General features: G+C 36.6%; 2 protein-coding genes across 2 annotated transcripts in view; one reads left to right on the top strand and one right to left on the bottom strand.

Moving 5' to 3' along the window:
• The window catches only part of fhip1b (FHF complex subunit HOOK interacting protein 1B), a 31,340-nt gene extending 21,018 nt beyond the window's left edge, over positions 1 to 10,322 (bottom strand). The window contains exon 1 of the mRNA XM_073845345.1: positions 10,203 to 10,322. The gene's annotated coding sequence lies outside the window, so the exon portion shown is untranslated. The remainder of the gene's footprint in view (positions 1 to 10,202) is intronic.
• A 1,606-nt stretch (positions 10,323 to 11,928) lies between these two features.
• Positions 11,929 to 18,238, top strand: cnga4 (cyclic nucleotide gated channel subunit alpha 4). The gene is made up of 7 exons (XM_073845346.1): positions 11,929 to 12,050; positions 12,269 to 12,370; positions 12,851 to 12,957; positions 14,040 to 14,709; positions 15,866 to 16,025; positions 16,206 to 16,371; positions 17,613 to 18,238. Exons 1-7 carry the CDS (start codon positions 11,929 to 11,931, stop codon positions 18,236 to 18,238), a joined length of 1,953 nt encoding a protein of 650 aa, XP_073701447.1.
• Positions 18,239 to 18,742: the final 504 nt, after the last annotated feature.

The following is an 18,742-nucleotide window of genomic DNA, read 5'->3' as shown; positions in this document are numbered from 1 at the left end:
TCAAATAAATAATACATTTAAGCATGAAACTAGCCTCAATAAGAATGTTAAATAGGCTATTAAACAAACAATCGTTGCAAAAATTCCTAAAACCTCGCCCGGACCTTCTCCGACAGCTCATCAGAATTACTGGCCAGAGTCTGACTGGAACCGGTCTTTTTTCTCTTTCTCTTCCCCATTGCACAGCTGCTGTTTTTAATAGGAAAGTGATCACATTTATTTTCGTTTATTTAGGTTATAAAGTTAATTTAGAAATATATTTGGAACACTTTTTATTTGTTAAATTTAGGTTTTTGTTTTTTAAAGTAACGACCAAGCTGCGGCAGACAGATCAATTTAGCCCTCTCAAGTCATCACGATTTCAATTAAAATCCATAGATATAAAAAAACTTAAAGCATATCACAATATTAGTTGAATCGTTTAACCTAGATAAAAGTGTGCTATTAGGCGCATATCCAATCGTTTGTGCAGAGAGTAAAGCTGAAGCGCGCTTTGCGGAACATGGAAGCGCCAGCGCTATGTGAAACTTCATTTTTGCTCATAAAGGTAAGACTATCCGGAACTGTAAAAAAAAATAATTTAAATAATTCAAATCGAAAACAAAACTCTTTCATTAGCTTTCAGGATCGTCAACTTCATCTTTGTGTCAAATACTAGTTTATTAACAAATAATTCAAATATCTCCTTACTTTTTCCCTGACACATTCATGGTAATTATTTTTGCTGGGGCTTTGCGGTCAGCTTCAGCATTTAAACGCGGAAGCGCGGTTGTCATTGCGACAGTCACAGCCCTAGTTTTGCTTCCACCATTCAAGTGGACCTGACTGTACTTTATAGTGTCTCTCAAAAATTACTCAATGTCTCTCTTTTTTTTTTTTGCTATCTCTGGGTTAGTGGCGCAGCAGTCTGATCTTCTTCATTCATATTTAAGCGCGAATGAGAACCGTTTCGCGGGGGATGCAAGGTGTATGAAAAAAAACGAATATTCGAATCTCAAAATTTAAAATCGAATGCCAACCCACCGAACGAATATTCAAATAATCGAATATTCTGGTCCAGCCCTAGTAGGTTCAACAAAAAGAAGACATTCAGCCTTTCTGCTCAGGAAAATCATGAAGCAGTTTCACAATCAATTATGTGACGTTTCAGATACTACACGTGTTATGAAGGTAAAATTAAGACTAAGAAGAAATTTCAAGACCAAGTGAAGAAATGTGAAAATTCAATGGAAAACAATACATTCATATGATCTCTTAATGTAAATGTCTTGTATCAAGCAATGCTTCAATACTTCCAATAGATGTCCATTACCTTTCAATTATTTTTTACAAAAGAAAGAAAAACACTGATGGCTTGAATATTTCTGTTCTCAACCAAGATAACATGGAAATGACTTATGATCAAAATGTTCAAAAAATTATTCCATCAGTGTTTTTGTCTTGTTTTCCAGTGCAGTCTAAAAACACAAATATCTTTAAAAAAAAAACAATTACTTACAAGAAACTAAATAAGTCTTGTTTTATGAGAAACTAATCAAAATGAAGTAGATTTGATTAAAAAAAAGAACAAATGTCTGTGTATGGGCTCAAAAACAAATGTACTTAATTTCAGTTTTCTTACACCCCCTTAACTAGAGGTCGACCGATGTATCGGTTTTGCCGATTAATCGGCACCGATAGTTGATTGGCGGAACTATCGGTTATCGGCAAAAATCCTTGCCGATAGTTTTTTCCGGGTTGCTTTCTTTGCTGAAGCGGCACATGCTCCACTCCGCTGTCAGTATGAGACTTTAAGTCTGACACCAATGCTTAATGTCAGGATTGTTACCATATATTTGCATCGATTTATATCCAGCTGGTCATATTGGTAGCCAGCAAAATTGCAGATTTAAAGACTTGATGTGAGAAAACAAACTGTTCATTTAGCCGACAGAAATCCTGCTGCGCCACAGCGCGCCATTCATAGTTTCACATTACATCATATCTGTCCCAAATCTTTGTTAATGTTCATAAAAACTTACCCTGGGCTGGAAGATTAAGTATTGTGCATTTAAGCAAAACGTTTGTATTTCTGTAGCTCTAATAAAGTCTGCATGCTTCATATAGAGCTATATTTTTATAGTTTTAGCCTTTTCTTCATGCCGCGGAAGCATACGCACTTTATTTCACAATGTTTTCCTTGTTCTTATTTGATTTTAATAACTGATCAACAAAAATATGTATTGAAAATTAAGATAAAAATTATACAAAACGAAATTCGTTTAAGAAGGGATTTTCCACAAATAAAAACGTACGAAGTGGTCAAAAAATTGTGTCTGACCCTTTCACATTCTCCCGGCGTCTTGCCGTCCAATTCATACCACGTCCTTTATGACATTTACAACATACACAAATGTCTTTCGTAATAAACAGATTGAACTGAAACAAAACACAAACAAATAATATTTAAACATAATGTAAAACAGAAAAAAATCTTAAATGGCTACAACAATATATATCGCTCTTTCTCTTTTGTTTGATCTGTTCTTTAAACTAATCTTTGCCGCTTTTTGATCATTCTTTAAGTAAACATTTGCCCGTTTGGTGATTAAATAAACTGTTTTAGACTTCCCCTTGAACGACACGCGACGAGTCCGGTGTGTGTGATACCTGCGAGTTGTCTGCGCACCGCAGCGCTGCACTTTTGCCCGGTTTCATTAAGGGTGGCTGAAAAATGGATTCTCCGACGCATCGCAATCCTCTCTTCAATGAGCTTGTGTTTTTCCCCGCATATGGCACGTGTGCGCGCTAGAGACGCGGCAGGCTTCATTGCACAGAATTTGCACTATAAGACACGTGCGTGCTTCACTTTAGATATGGCTTCATTAATGCCGTTTGTAATGCGGTACTATTAGATGCCCAAAACTCGCGCACTGACAGACTTTCACTTGCTCTTTGTGTTTGTTCGTCCTAAAAAGCTCAATTGCGAATGCGGTTAAATGCACTTGCTTTTTCGAATACTCAAAACTGATGGACAGCACACACAGTCAGTTATGTTTTCAGAGCAGGACAAAACATCTGATATATCAAAATGTCTGTGCATCCATTGAAGCCTGTTAAAGCAGCCACTGTCTATGTGACGGTCTATTGTTTTAAAAAGTAGCCTGTTTATAATAAAAAAAATAAAGTAAATTCTGCACGAAATAAATTTGAAATAAAATCTAATTAAATTGAATCTTAATTTTAAGATGGCAGTACTGACATACAGAGATTCCAAAAATAAACAAAAAGCATATAAACTGCAATTTTACATATTGTTAAAATGTAAAGATTCCCACTCCTTTGAGCCCATTTGTAACAACAACTAACATTGATGAAAGCTGTAGAATAGTTGTTCCTGGTTAGAGTGTTAATTTCAACATTTACTGATATAGGGGCCTATTGTTAAATTTTGAAGTTTATTTTGTTAACATTAATGATTATGAAATTATGAAATAACTTTAATGATCAATATATAAATAATATTAATTTTATTCATTTACAAAGTATGGTTTAGTACTTTTTAAAAATTTTTAGTTGCCTATCAGTATCCATTTTCAAAAACTATCGGTTAATTAATCGGTATCGGCCAGTGTGGTCCAACCTAGCTATCGGTATCGGTAAAAACCAATATCGTTCGACCTCTACCCTTAACAAATGTTTATTCATGTTTTAAGAACAAACGCTCTTAAATTTTGTTCAGTTTCTTAGAAAACAAGACTTTATATGTTTAATTTTCATCTCAAGTAATTGTGTCTTGATTTAAGGATGTTCAGATATTTGTACTTAAAAACAAAACAAAAATACAGTGGAAGATACAATTTTTTTTTTTTTTTTTTTTTTTACAATTTTTTACTTTTTTTTTATTAACAACAAAAAATGTTTTTGTTGTTAATCAAAAAAAGTGCATGATAAATAAAGACAATGTCTCTCAAAAGAAATTGCAAACTGATTCTAATACTGAATGTATATTCTGAGAAAATTGCAATGTTTTCTGACCTTAGATGCATTTAAACCTCTTTTAGGTGACTCCAACACAATATTAGGACACTTTGAAATACGGCTTTTTAAACCCTGCAGATAGTATGCTTTTTTACGATTTGGTGTTTTATGCATTTTTTTTGACAGGACCATAAGTAGACAGCAAGAAAAGTGGGAGACAGAGGGGGGGGCGGGGGGGGGGGGATCAGGAAACCTCCACGAGCCAGGACTCGAACTCGGGACGCCCCTAAGTGCAATGGTGCAACCAGGCCATCTGTACCAACACTAGGGCTGTAACGATACGCGATATGAAATCGAAATCGAGACACTCAGATCCACGATCCTGTGTCGCGGTGTAATAAGGGAGAATCGCGACACCCCGTGACTACCTTTCCAATCATGTGACGCCTGCCTGCAAAAGTTGAGCTAACGTTAGTTGAAAAAGAACGTGAAGAAACATGGCAACCAACTCAGAGATTGCGGACCCTCCCTCCTCATTTAAGTCAGCAGTATGGCAACATTTCGGAGCTGCATGATCCATAAAATACGGAGAAAGGCTATTAATAAAGAAAAAAAAAAAATCCAGAAAATGCGTGTAATATAGCCAGCGCAGTAAAAATACAATTATGTGTAAAATGTCATAGTAAACTGTGTCTGACACGAAAACCACGCTAGTCATTGTCCCATAAAATGACAAATAGCAAATAACACATATAGTATTTTCATTACGTTTCATTTATTTTGTTTTTGTAAAGTAAAATGAGACCTTGTTGTTTGCAATACGTTTACCCCGAGCCCGCGTCACGAACACCAGCTCGACCGCAAAACACTTTCACTATGAGAGAAAGCGGCAGCCGCGCAGAGATTCCACCGCGTCCCATGTGAAATGGCTTTTAAACGGTCTTCAGACAGAGCGCGAACACAAGCACGGGACCGTCAGAGCAGCGTCAGCGTGTACCGGATTGAGTCCAAAGAGCAAATACCTGTGCATGTCACCCGCACTGCACCTGACAGATAAATATTATTCCACCATTACGTCAGTTATAGCGGTTCACCCGTCGAGTAGGACTCTGTTTCGCACACACATAGAATCTTGCATCGCTAGCAGGTTTAAAGAATTTGACATCTTGACAATTTTATCACTATCATGTTAAATTTAAAAAAAAAAATTCAGTGACAGACAGACCTTATCAGTTGTTAATTTTAATACAGAAGGTTTTTATTAAACCTTAAAATGTGACCTTGTATGTAAAGCTGATTGAAATTGAAATTAGTTTTTTTTTTTTTTTTAATAAATCTGTTGTTTCAGTTTCATGTTTTAATTTTTGTTCAAAATATCATGATACGTATCGTATCGTGAACCCAATATCGGGATACGTACCGTATCGTGACCTAGGCATATCGTTACACCCCTAACCAACACAGATAGCATACTTCTCGCCTACAATTAATATTAGCTGCCACACCAATACAAAGAATAATTTGTGTGCCTCATCCTGGTCTTATTGACATTGCCACTCACCTGCTTAACAAATCCCAAGATAAATTTTTGGTAACTCACAAAGACATTGAGAAAGCAAGCTCACCTACAAGTTTCCACTCTGAGATCAATAATTTTGTAATGTTTTACAAATGCTTTGCTGGCTGCAACATTCCTGCCTAATACAACTAGTGGTGCTGTAATGGGACTAAACAGCGGAGATTATCTGAGTAGTCCAGAGTCAGTCGGCTCTGCTCGCTTACTGACTGCTTAATGCCCCAGGGAGAACAGTCAGCTCCTTGTGTTTCACTGTGATTTCTTTATCGACCCTGCAACCACAAACACCACAGATGCACACTACTGGCGTATCAAGATTCACATCTATATGTCTTTTAAAACATGAACAAACACAAACTGTTGTGACTCACCAACAGTCACACACAAGGTGCTTCAGAAATTGTTTTGTAGAATCAATATATCATTGGTGAGGACGACTGTGCTGAACGCAAGAACATCTCCCGAGCAGTAAGGACACGTAGAGGAGACACCTGCGTCATGTGCACAAACATGTACTCGTAAGTCATTAATGCAAATGCATACTGCTTACTCTGACTCGTAAACACCAAGGCTCAACAGTAAGGAGAGTAATTCAGGCCTTCCCTTGGATGATCAAATCAGTGTCAAATCAGAACAGCATGAAATAGAATATAACATAAATCTTGTCTGTAACGTTGCCTTAAGGTCACACTACACTTTTCGTTCCATTGACTTCCATTCATACACATGCGAATGCGTTAGACCGGAAACGCAAGCCCATGCGAAATATTTTTGCATTTCGCTGCGTTTGAAAGTTCAAACTTGGTGAACTTTGACCAACGAATTCGCATCACATGACTCTGTGTCACCAACAGGAGATCGATACATCACAGCATGACCTCTAGCTGAATGAAAAGAACCTTAAATTTAAACATTTAAAACTGCAGGACTGCGGTAAAGTGTAGTAGATTGTATGTTTTTACATTTAAATGTATTATTAGTGTCATTTGCTGAATTTCACTTTTAAAAAAGAAGCTGCAGAGCATGACGTCATATCACGACCGTTGCAGCAGCATCCGAAGGAATTTCGCATACTCAAAGTCTAGTGTGACCGGGGCTTTAAAATGCAGAGTTCAAGGGCTGAGGCTCAAAAAAAAAAAAAAAAATTAACATATATAATCAATAAAATAATTCAGCATGAGATGTCAGTAAATTAAGCATTTACCAAAATCAGTTTTGCATACTATACTGTATTTTCTGGAAAATAAATTGCACCTGACTATAAGGCGCACTGCATTCACATTGGGACAATCACATTTTATTATCACATTCAGAAATAATCTAAAATTTGGTAAATAAAAAAGCATTTACAAACATTATAAACCCTATATTACTCCCCCTCACTCCACATCAAATACTTTAAATTTAATATTCAGAATAGAACAGGTATGAAAATGTAAGTATAAAACAAAAAAGAAATTAAATTTGCATTCATTATTAACAATATTTCTTATTAAATGCCAAGCCTAAACAAATTTATTAGAAGTGAAACCAAAACTATCAGCCTGTGTGAGATGTGCCATACAAATACATTTAGGCCTGAATAATGCTCTCATTCAGCACAAATGCAAATGTGTGTGTTTTGCGCATGTTTTACATGCTTCACATCAATTACATTATAAACATCATATAAGCATTTGTGGTAAATTATTTTTTAATTTAAAACACACACTGCTGACAAATCAATTACAAAACAATTGTTATAGCAATGGCTTTGGATGTTGACCTATATTATAGTGCAAGGCTGTTTGAGAATGTGACAGCAGGGAAAAAGGGGTGGAGAGAAAGAGAGAGAGATAGAGAAGCGAATGGAGAGGGCTCTCTCTCTTTCTTTTAGTCCTCAGGTCAATGAATCATTAGCCAGGTGTCTGTCTTGGCAGCTCACAGGTAAAGTCTTAATGGCAGGTTAACAGATCAGGAGCAAGTAAACGAGCAGGTGTAATTACTAGAATCACATCAGTACATTCTTTTAGCTGATGAGGTGGAGGTTACCTTACGGTTACGGATCTGTGCTGCTACCAGTAAAAACAAAAAGGGGGGGTTAATAGATAACAGTTCTTCTCTTTAATCACTATACCATCGATCAAGATATATAACAAAACTTACAATAGTCTGCTTAAACAAGGCTGTTTTCTCCATGTTTCACATTACTCTGTAAATCTAAGCCAAGGTTATTTAAAAGAAAGGACATTTGAAACATGTATTTACCACCAAATTCTTATACTTCATTATGATTTAATTTTCAGACCATGTATTTACTTCTCTTTTGGAATGTTTCATATTTATGCCAGTGGAGGCAAAAATGGAAAAGATGAATCATAAGAAACTATAACTGACTAAATTCATTGGAATCCAACTAGAAAGTGTTGACCACTGACGGTTGGAAATAAAAAGGAACAGAGCAAGAGAGAGAAAGAATGAAAGCAAGTTTGTTTGCACTACATGTCAATTCATTCCTTGGGTTTTAATCATCATAAGTTCAAAGTTCAGTCATTCTGACACTGAAATGAGTTTAGGACTGCTGTAACACTTGCCGAAGGGGAAATAAACCGGAACACAACAGGTTTTTCCATTTACTTTAACTTGATGTATTAGCATAACAAAAGCTGAGATAAAAATTTACTGAAATGAGTTCAAAACTATAATAGACATATAAAAGATACCAAAACACAACAAAATTAAAAAAAATAAAGAAACTATACAAGTAAAAAAAATCAAAACATTCATTAAAAATTTTAATTGTATCTCAATTATACTAAACATAACACTTGGACTTAATCATAATAGACATCGGCTTGTCCAAGTAAAAATGTGTGCAAAACGGGCTTTACACTGAATTTGTTACAATAAGATGTAAGTTGAAAAGGTGCAATACTATTTTAGATAATAGTGATTAATGAGTAGATGAGAGAAATCCCAGAATCCTACACCCAAAATAATGAAATACTAAACTAAAACCTGTTGAATGGTAAATAATACAGAGACTATCAACAGAAACAAGGCTGAAAACTTACTAGAGCATCAACTTTTCCACAGACCAATTAAAATCTCTGCTTCCACTCATAACCCTGCTATTATCACCTAGTGTTTTCATGCCATGTCATCAATCGGCCATATTGGCAGCACTAAAAGTAAACAATGACACTGTACCGAACGAAACTTGTATCTTTTGCTAATTACTGCTGCTGAGAATTGTCAATTATTGTCATGCTTTGGGCTGTACTAATTGGTTTTAGTCCATTTAGAGTACTATAGAATGCCAAAAGTTATAACACATGAAGAAGAAGAAGAAGAAGAGTGCAAAAAACTGTTGTGGTTGGACAAACTGAACCAGGATTTCCAGAGCATTCGTCTTTGTTGTTATTGTTTCCGGTGAGGTAGATGAAATATTAGGCTAATATCTTAATACCTAATTAATACCATGTTTACCACCTATTAACATTAGTTTGTCAAAATATTGTGCCTTTTCCTGCTTACTAAATCCTTCCCTATATGATTTAGCAGCTTCCACACTTTTTTCTGTGGTTTAGACAGCATAAATTAGCAGAACAACGTATTCAGCAGTACATTAACCGTGCAATCCATGCTATTGTTTACATCCGAGTATCACCGATATGGCTGCGCATCCCGTTAATGGTGCAAACTCTCTATTACAAACGTAGAGCATACATTCAACGCAGAAACCCTCAAAAACAAGGCCAAGGACTTAAATACTCTCACATCTGTTGATAAATATAGCAACTTAGCAATGCACAGCCTTTGTAAAAAGCTCAACAGGCTTTTATATCAATGACACATCCAGGGAGCAGCTTCCAGTGCTGTAGCCATAATCATATTCATAAGGAATTGTTTTAAACCACACATCACATCTGAATTGCATAAACTATCATAATCAGACTTAAGGTTTGACTCGTTTGAAAACAGGTTAGTTACAAAGGATAGACCACATGATTGTATATTATTTGGACTGAAATGATGCATCATAATTGCCACAGGCTCCAACAGCCAAGTTTTGAGTACGCAGGTTACACAACAACATAACAGTCATTTTGAAGCCTGGGGTTCATTTTACCTGTCAAACTTATGACAATAAAACTGTGCAGGTCAAAAGCCACGTATAAAAGTACAGTAAACAACACGACAACAGAATCGCTTTAGTGCTTCATACAGTACCAAGAAGCTGACCTACAAATACCTAACCAGCTGTCAATCACATATTCAAGTTTATGCCAATGCAGCTCTCTCTTTCTCACTTTCAGTACGAGTATGTGTCACGCTACACATTCCCACGCAGTGATGTGTCGTTTTAAACACACACTGGTCAGTGAACGGTTAAGAACCGTTATTCTATGTGGTTATGTCAAGTGGATAACTCAAATCAAACCTAATTCTCTTCACGCGTCCAACGTTACCGTGGTTTATAGGGTGTCCGCATATTTTCTTTCACTAGCAGAGTTATTTCTCATCTCATCTGTGTGGAGTTTCACCGTTAGCCGCACGGTGAGCTCGCAATGGGTCAGATTTGATTTGACGCTGTCCGTTGAGCTCGCAAGCCAAGCGGGAAACGAAAGCTGACGAGACCACACAGCCCGATTCGACCGTTAAAACCTGAGCAAAAAATACTTACGCAAGCGAGTGCTGTTTTCCGCTTCGTCCTCCGCCGCAACCTGTCTATCCTGAAACAGCGAATCTCAGATTTGTCAACCTCTCCCTTCGTCCCGCAGCCATCTTTCTCCTCAGATTCCACGGACACACCCACGCGCACGGGACGCTGTGACGTTACACTGAGCCCTACTTGGAGGGGTGGCGGCCATGGCGAGAAGTCTGTTGTTTTGCTCGGAGCGCCACCGCCGGTGAAATTGGAGAATTGATTAAGTGGCGTAATGAATATTAATTAGATCACGATGACGTTACGTTGGCTTGTGACCTTTAAGGTGCGGCCAGACACGGAACGTAATTAATATTCATGAGCTGGCCACAGCCACGGCATGGTAGGTAAATGCGTCTACCGCTGTGCAGAACAAAACACCTTTGATATAAATGCTGCCACCAAGTGGTATTTTTTATCTCCGTACAGTTAAAATAATGAAAAATGATTCCAAAATACTTTATTGATAATAAAGCATAATATTATATATATTATACTGTATAGTTTAGAGAAACTACCAGTAAAAAGTTTTTGAACAGTAAGATTTTTAATGTTTTTAGGAAGTCTCTTCTACTCACCAAGCCTGCATTTACTTTATCTAAAGTACAGCAAATCTATTACTATTTGAATATATTTTATTCAAATGTAATTTATTCCTGTGATTTATTCCTGAATTTTTAGCATCATTACTCCAGTCACATGATCCTTCAGAAATCATTCTGATATTCTGATTTGCTGCTCATAAAACATTCATTATTATTATTATGTTGAAAACAGCTGAGTAGAATTTTTTCAGTTTTTTTTTTTGATGAATAGAAAGTTCAGAAGAACAGCATTTATCTGAAATCTTTTGTAACATTATAAATGTCTTTATCATTATTCATCATCATTTTAATCAATTTAAAGCATCCTTGCTAATTAAAAGTATTAATTTTTATAATTTCTTTGCCCCAAAAAAAGAGTAAAAAAATGGTATAGTGTATAATGTTACAAAAGCTTTTTATTTCAGATAAATGCTGATTTTTGGACCTTTCTATTCATCAAAAAATCCTGAAGAAAATGTACTCAACTGTTTTAAATATTGATAAAAATGATAACAAATGTTTCTTGAACAGCAAATCAGCATATTATAATGATTTCTAAAGGATAACACAGCAGACTGGAGTAATGCTGCTGAAAATGTAGCTTTGATCACAGGAATAATTTACAATTTAAAATTCAAATTGAAAGCATTTATTTTAAATAGTAAAAATATTTCATAATATTACTGCTTTTGCTGTATTCTGGGTCAAATAAATGCAAGCTTTGTGAGCAGAAGAGATTTCTTTAAAAACATTAAAAATCTTACTGTTCAAAAACTTTTGACTAGTGTAATAGAGCTATTATTTGTTTGTAAGCCCAGTGACTCATTTTACATACTTGCTGGATGATTTTGGAAGTACCAAAAAATATTTTAAATTTCAGATGTCAGACATCTGATTGGTTCACACAGATTGCTGAGCCAAGAGAAAACTGCTTACCTGTTTCCCTGGAGGAATGTTGTCATGGCAATGAGCATCACATAACACCTGTGTTGTATGGGTGGGGTTGCTTGTTGTTATGATGACACAGCTATGTGGTGAAACAATGGTTGTGTTTCCTTCATCTGTCTTGTAATGTTGTTATAAACTATCTTATCTTCGTATTTTCTTTGTAAATACTAAACATGAATATAAATCGATGGGCAAGGCTTTTCATATGGCAACGCATGAACAAGAATGATGAAGGGGGTGAGAATAAGGAACAAGAAGCAAAAGAGAAGAAGAAAGAAGAGACAACAAAAATAAAGTAAGTTTTACTTCAAATATGTTGTTTTTACATTTGATATTGTAATGTTATAATGTAAAAGCTTTATTATGTTTAATTCTGACAACAAACATTGATTCAAACACACACTATTTAAAGAAATAATTAGAGTTTCGGGCCATTTTAAGTTTTTTTTTTAAATAAAAGAAACTGTACTACTGTATACAAAAACACTAATACAACATTTTCTAATTTCTCAGTTGGAAGGACTGGGTAATTGATCCATCAGAAGAGTTTTACTACACATGGTTACAAATTATGATACTTCCTATCTGCTACAACTGGGTCATCATAATATTCAGGTAAGAAAATACTAAGGTTTGACTCATGTTAAGCTACACCTGTACCAATTTAGTATATATTTCAGTATATATTTTAATATATCATTCATTTTAGAAAATTTGTGTAACTGTGAAATGACAATATTAACAAAGACAATAAAATTTTAGCTCTAAAAATAATTCCAGTCGGCGGCGATAGCCTTGTGGGCAGCACGTCGCCATACAGCGCCATTGAGTGGGTGTCCTGTGTTCGAATCCCAACTTGAGGACCTTTCCCAATCCTGCCCCCCATCTCTCTCCCACTTCGCTTCCTGTCACGTCTGATCTGTCCAATCATTATAAAGGCAAAAATGCCAAAAAATAAATAAATGATTCCAAATATGCTCATATTATATTTTTTGGATATCAAATCCTAGCAGTAGCTAGTTAATTTGATAAGATGTCATTATGCTTGTGTATACAGAGAGAACTGATGTTAAAATATCTGTGTTTTGTTAAAAGGACATGTTTCTATGCAATTGAGGAAACATATTTGGCAGCATGGCTCACCTTGGACTATATCTGTGATTTGTTCTTTGTGGTTGACACAGTTATTGGGTTTCGCACAGGTAAGTGTGCATCTTGTCACTTTATGTGTTTATAGAGGGTTTGCACTTACCTCGCAATTTGGTCAGTTAACCAGATGTGTGGCCAATATTGGAGATACTCGGATGTAAACAACAGCATGGATTGCACGGTTATTGTACGACTGAATATGTGCTCTGCTAATTTATGCTGTCTAAACCACAGAAAAAAAAAATGTGTGGAAGCTGCTAAATCATATAAAGAAGGACTTAGTATGCAGGAAAGGGCACAATATTTTGACAAACTAAAGTTAATAGGTGGTAAATATGAAAAAAACCAGCCTAGGCTGATTGGCTGGATTTAGCTGGTCAACCAGCCTGGTTTTAGCTGGTCATAGCTGGTCAGCAGGCTGGTTTTAGAGGGGTTTTGACCACTTTTCCATCCTGGCCAGGCTGGTCTTAGCTAAACCAGCTAAAACCAGCTACTTCCAGCTTAAACCTACTTAGACCAGCCAACCAGCCTAAGTTTTTTTTCAGCAGGGTATTAGCCTAATATTTCACATACCTGACCAGAAATTATAAGAACAAACACGAATGTTGTCAAGATTCTTGCCCTGGAAATCCTAGTTCAGTTTGGCATCGCCTTTTGTTCCTCAGACAGTTTTTTTTGCACTCTTCTCCTTGATTTGTTGTAACTTTTGGCAGTCTATAGTACTCCAAATGCTTTCCCGGTCCAACTGATTAGTACAGCCCAAAACATGACAACAATTGACCATTTTCAGCAGCAATAATCAACAAAATATGCAAGTTTTGTTCAGTTCAGTCAGTGGCATTGTTTTCAATATGGCCGTTTGATGAAGAGTCTTGAAAACGCTCAATTTTTTGTCTTTGCATATACTTTTTAATTTTATATTTTGTTTCAGCAGAGATTGACTTAGAATTTCTAAGAAACTTAGAATTTTAATTATAAAATTTAATTACGTAAATTTAGAGTATTTGAAAATTAGTAAACTTTTTTGGGAAAGTTACAAATGAAAAGCAACTTGAGACAACATTTGCTGTTCTTCAGATCGCCACTGGAAAACCTCTAGATACCATTTTTAAAAAAAGGCTTTTATTTTTTACAGGTTATCTGGAGCAGGGTATCCTGGTGCGAGACTTGTCCCTTTTGAAAACGCGTTACCGGCGCTCCCCTCGCTTTAAGTGGGACATAGCCTCCCTGTTGCCTACTGATCTGCTCTACCTGAAACTGGGGATCCACACACCTTTTGTTCGGGTCAACCGCTTCCTGCGCACGGGCCGTTTGAACGAGGCCTTGGACCGCATGGAAACGCGCACATCCTATCCGAACACCTTCCGCGTTGCCAAACTCATGCTGTATATTTTCGTGCTTATCCACTGGAATGCCTGCGTCTACTTCTCTCTGTCTAATTACATAGGCTTCGGTGCAGATCCCTGGGTCTATCCCAACATCACCGACCCGGAATTTGCTTCCACGAGACGCCAGTACTTTTACTGTTTCTGGTTTTCCACTCTCATCCTCACCACAGTGGGTGACACTCCGACGCCCGAACGCGAAGAAGAATATCTGTTTTTGATCGCAGACATGTTGATCGCCGTGCTGGTGTTTGCTTCCGTCGTGGGAAGCATGGGGGACGTGATATCAAGCTTGCGTGATCGTGACAACGTGTTTTTTCCCAATCACGAGCTGGTAAAGGGTTACCTGCGAAGCAGGCGCATCAGCAAAGAACTGCAGAAACGCGTCAATGACTGGTACCAGCATCTGCACATCAACAAGTGGGTCTTCCTGTTATAGTCTATTTAATGACACTTTAAGGAATAGTTCACCCAAAATTGAAGATTATGTCATTAATTACTCACCCTCATGTCGTTCCAAACCCATAAGACCTTGTTCATCTTTGGAACACAAGATATTTTCGATGAAATCCGAGAGCTTTCTGACCCTGCATAGACAGCAACACAACTACCACGTTCAAGGCCCAGAAACATAAGGACATAGTTAAAATAGTCCATGTGACAAAAGTGGTTCAACAGTAATTTTATGAAGCTACAAGAATACTTTTTAGTGTGCAAAGAAAACAAAAATGATGACTTGATTCAACAATTCTTCTCTTCCATTATTCTCCTCCGCCATTCACAAGTGTTACAGTCACTGTGGCTTGTTTTCTTTGCGCACAAAAAGTATTTTAGTAGCTTCATAAAATATAAGGTTGAACCACTGATGTCACATGGACTATTTTAATAATATCATTACTACGTTTCTTAGCCTTGAATGTGGTAATCTATGGCTGTCAATGCAGGGTCAGAAAGCTCTCGGATTTCATCAAAAAATATCTTGATATGTGTTCTGAAGGTGAACAAAGGTCTGTTTGGAACGACTATCCCTTTAAGCTACATCTACACTACCATTCAGAAATCTGGGGTTAGTAAGATATTTTAATACTTTTATTGAGCAAGGATGCATTAAATTGGCCAAAAGTGACACTAAAGACCTTTGTTACAAAAAAAAACATTATTGAAAGAATCCTGAAAAAATGTATCATGGTTTTCACAAAGATAAGAAATGTTTCTTAACCACCAAATCAGCATAGTAGAGTGATTTCTGAAGCATCATGTAAATGTAAAATATTATCTTAACTTCTAAGAATATTTCACAATATTACCTTTTTATTGTATTTTTGATCAGATAAATACAGCATTGGTGAGCATTAAAGACATCTTTTTAAAAAAACGTATTGGCCCCAAACTTTTGAATGGTAGTGCTAAATTTCAAAAGAGAACAAAATATACAAGTGGCAACTGAAAAAAGAACAAATTATTTTTGCCAGTTTTTACTTATGAACATGATATTAAATGCCTTAAAGCAGTTCCTCCCTCATTAATACCATTTAAATGTTTGTCCCATCCAAATCGTCTCATGTGTCTGGAACAGAAAGATCACACGGGAGAATGAGATTCTTCAACATCTTCCTCTCACGCTTCAGACAGCAATTGCCGTGAGCGTGCATCTGCCCACTCTGTCTAAAGTCACCATCTTTCAGAACTGTGAGACCAGTCTGTTGGAGCAGCTGGTACTTAAACTCACCCCACAGGTTAGAAAACAGGTGGCACACCTGGACAGGATTAAGTCTAACATTAGAGCCAGTTGAACTGAGACTTGCATGTTGTACATTACCTCAGCAATGTTATCTTTATACTGTTGTCATTATTAGACTGTATCATTTGCTAGTAAATCATACAATACACACTCTAATCATTGCTGTCCTTTTTAGGTGTATAGCCCAGGAGAGTATGTATGCAAGAAGGGTGATGTAGGTCATGAAATGTACATTATTAAAGAGGGGAAGCTGGCAGTGGTCGCAGATGATGGAGTCACTCAGTTTGCTGTTTTGGGGGATGGAAACTTCTTTGGAGAAATCAGTATCCTTAATATCAAAGGTAAGAAATGCTAAAGACTCACTACATTCAAATGAATCATATTCCTTATATTCACAACATACAGTATATCCATCAACATGGTGATGGTTAAAGTTTTTGTAATTTCCTTCCACAACAACACCTAAAATGAATTTTATTGTTATGGAAATATAAAAATAGTTTAGTAATAATAAAGTGATTTTCTTCTTCTGTGCATGATAAAATGTAACAAGAAATTACACTTTCCAGAAATTACAAATGCTCACTGATGCTTCAGAAGGAAACACAATGCACAAAGAGCCGGGGGTAAAAAAACTTTTGACTTTGATGGTCAAGGTATATTTAACTTATTTCGTCTTCTGGAAAACATGTATTTATCTTCTATAGCTCTTGAAGTGCTCTACTAAACTAAAAAATATATGATAGTTAGACAAAATAAGAAAAATGTACAGTACACCCTGGCTTTTTGGTGAGCATTTGAACCTTCTGTAATAGTTGCATATGAGTTGTCCTCAGTGTAAAAAGATGAATCTCAAAATCATACAGTCATTGTTGGAAAGGGTTCAAATTAGGGCTGCACGATTAATTGCACGATGTTGTGAGGCGCGTTTAGTCAATGAAGCCGGTACTTTGATTAGTAGTAAATCTCCATCACGTGCGTTCAGCTGGAGCGGCAAGTACACAGAGACGTAAATCACTGACGCATTCGATTTTGAGCGCGATTTGGCGTAGCTTGTCAGTGATTTATGCCTCTGTGTATCAATTGCCGAACGCTGAATGCACGTGCTGAATGCACGTGATGGAGATTTACTACTAATCAAAGTACCGGCTTCATTGACAAAACGCACCTCACAACATCGTGCGATTAATCGTGCAGCCCTAGTTCAAATACACAAAAATGCTGAAAAACAAAAGAATTTGTGGCACTTAAAGGGTTTTTCTGAAGAACAGCAGACAGTTTGACTGTTTAGGACAAACAAGGGACTCATGAACAACTATCACTAAACAAAATTAATAAATGAATAAAACACACCTCTGGATAATTCAGGTAACAACACAGTATTAAGAATGAAGTGTATGTAAACTTTTGAACAGGGTCATTTTGTATAAATTCAACTATACGTGAATGTCTTTTTTGTGAACATTTTGCAGATTCTCCAAGGTGTATGTAAACTTTTGACCTCAGCTGTATATACAGCTATATTTCGCTGTTTTGAAACGCATAAAGAATAACCATATACAATAACATATATGGTTAACAGGTAACAAATCAGGAAACCGACGAACAGCCAACATTCGCAGCATTGGTCACTCAGATCTGTTCAGCCTTTCAAAAGAGGACCTGACTGAAACACTTCTCGAGTACCCTGCAGCCAAACGCCTGTTGGAGGAGAAGGGTCGTCAGATCCTGACAAAGATGGGGATGCTGGAAGAGACAGACGGAGCGGAGGGAGAAGTGGAGAAAACAGAGGACAAGGTGAAGCGCTTAGAGGCCAGCCTAGAGACATTGCAGACCAAACTGGCTCGGCTGATCGCAGAACTGGAATCTACTGCCCGAAAAATGATGCAAAGAGTGGAACAACTGGAACTGCAGACTGAAGGATGGGAAGGCATTGTGGCCGAGGGTGCACAGGGAGAAATAGAAGAGTGGGAAAAGGTAAAAGAGAGGGAGATTGGGGATGGGGATGGGGAAGGGGAGAAAGAAGATGAAGAGGAAGAGGAGCCTGTAGTGGAAGGAGAGAGAGGAGAGGGTGATGGAGGTGAGGAGAACCTGGGAGAAAAAGAGAAGAAAGTAGGAGGGAATGAGACAAGTGAGAAGGAGAAAGAAGAGACGGGGGAAAAGCTAATAAAAACAGAAACAGAGGATCAGAAAAGAGATGAAAAGTAAGTAGAAAATATATAAAAAATATACTGTTTACATATTTGGGGTATATTCATTATGGATGACAGTAAAACTTCAATAATAAGAGGAAATGTTTGAGCACCGATTCAGCATATTAGAATGATTTGAAACTTGAAGAAATATGTGACACTCAAGACTGGAGTAATGATGCTAAAAACTTTGCCATTCCAGGAATAAATTACGTTTTAAAATATATTGAAACTGTAATTTTAAATTGTAATAACATTTCGCAATATTAGTGTTTTACTTGAAATGCACTCTTGATAAGCAGAAGAGACTTCTTTTAAAGACATCTTAAAAATCTTACTGACCCTAAGCATTTCCAAAGTAGTGTATATCAGTGTACCATACTATGAATAAAATGAAATTGTGTCATATAAATAAAGCATATATAGATACAAATGACAATCTGTACTGTTATGAGTGCAGTTTATGAGATACATTAAAGGAATGTTTATTACACTTTGAGAGCATTGTTTTGTACTTATA

This window comes from Garra rufa, chromosome 8 (genome assembly GCF_049309525.1).
Source record: "Garra rufa chromosome 8, GarRuf1.0, whole genome shotgun sequence".
Lineage (NCBI taxonomy): Eukaryota > Metazoa > Chordata > Actinopteri > Cypriniformes > Cyprinidae > Garra > Garra rufa.
The sequence above is the reverse complement of the archived record's forward strand: the minus strand, read 5'-3'. Positions and strand labels throughout refer to the sequence as shown.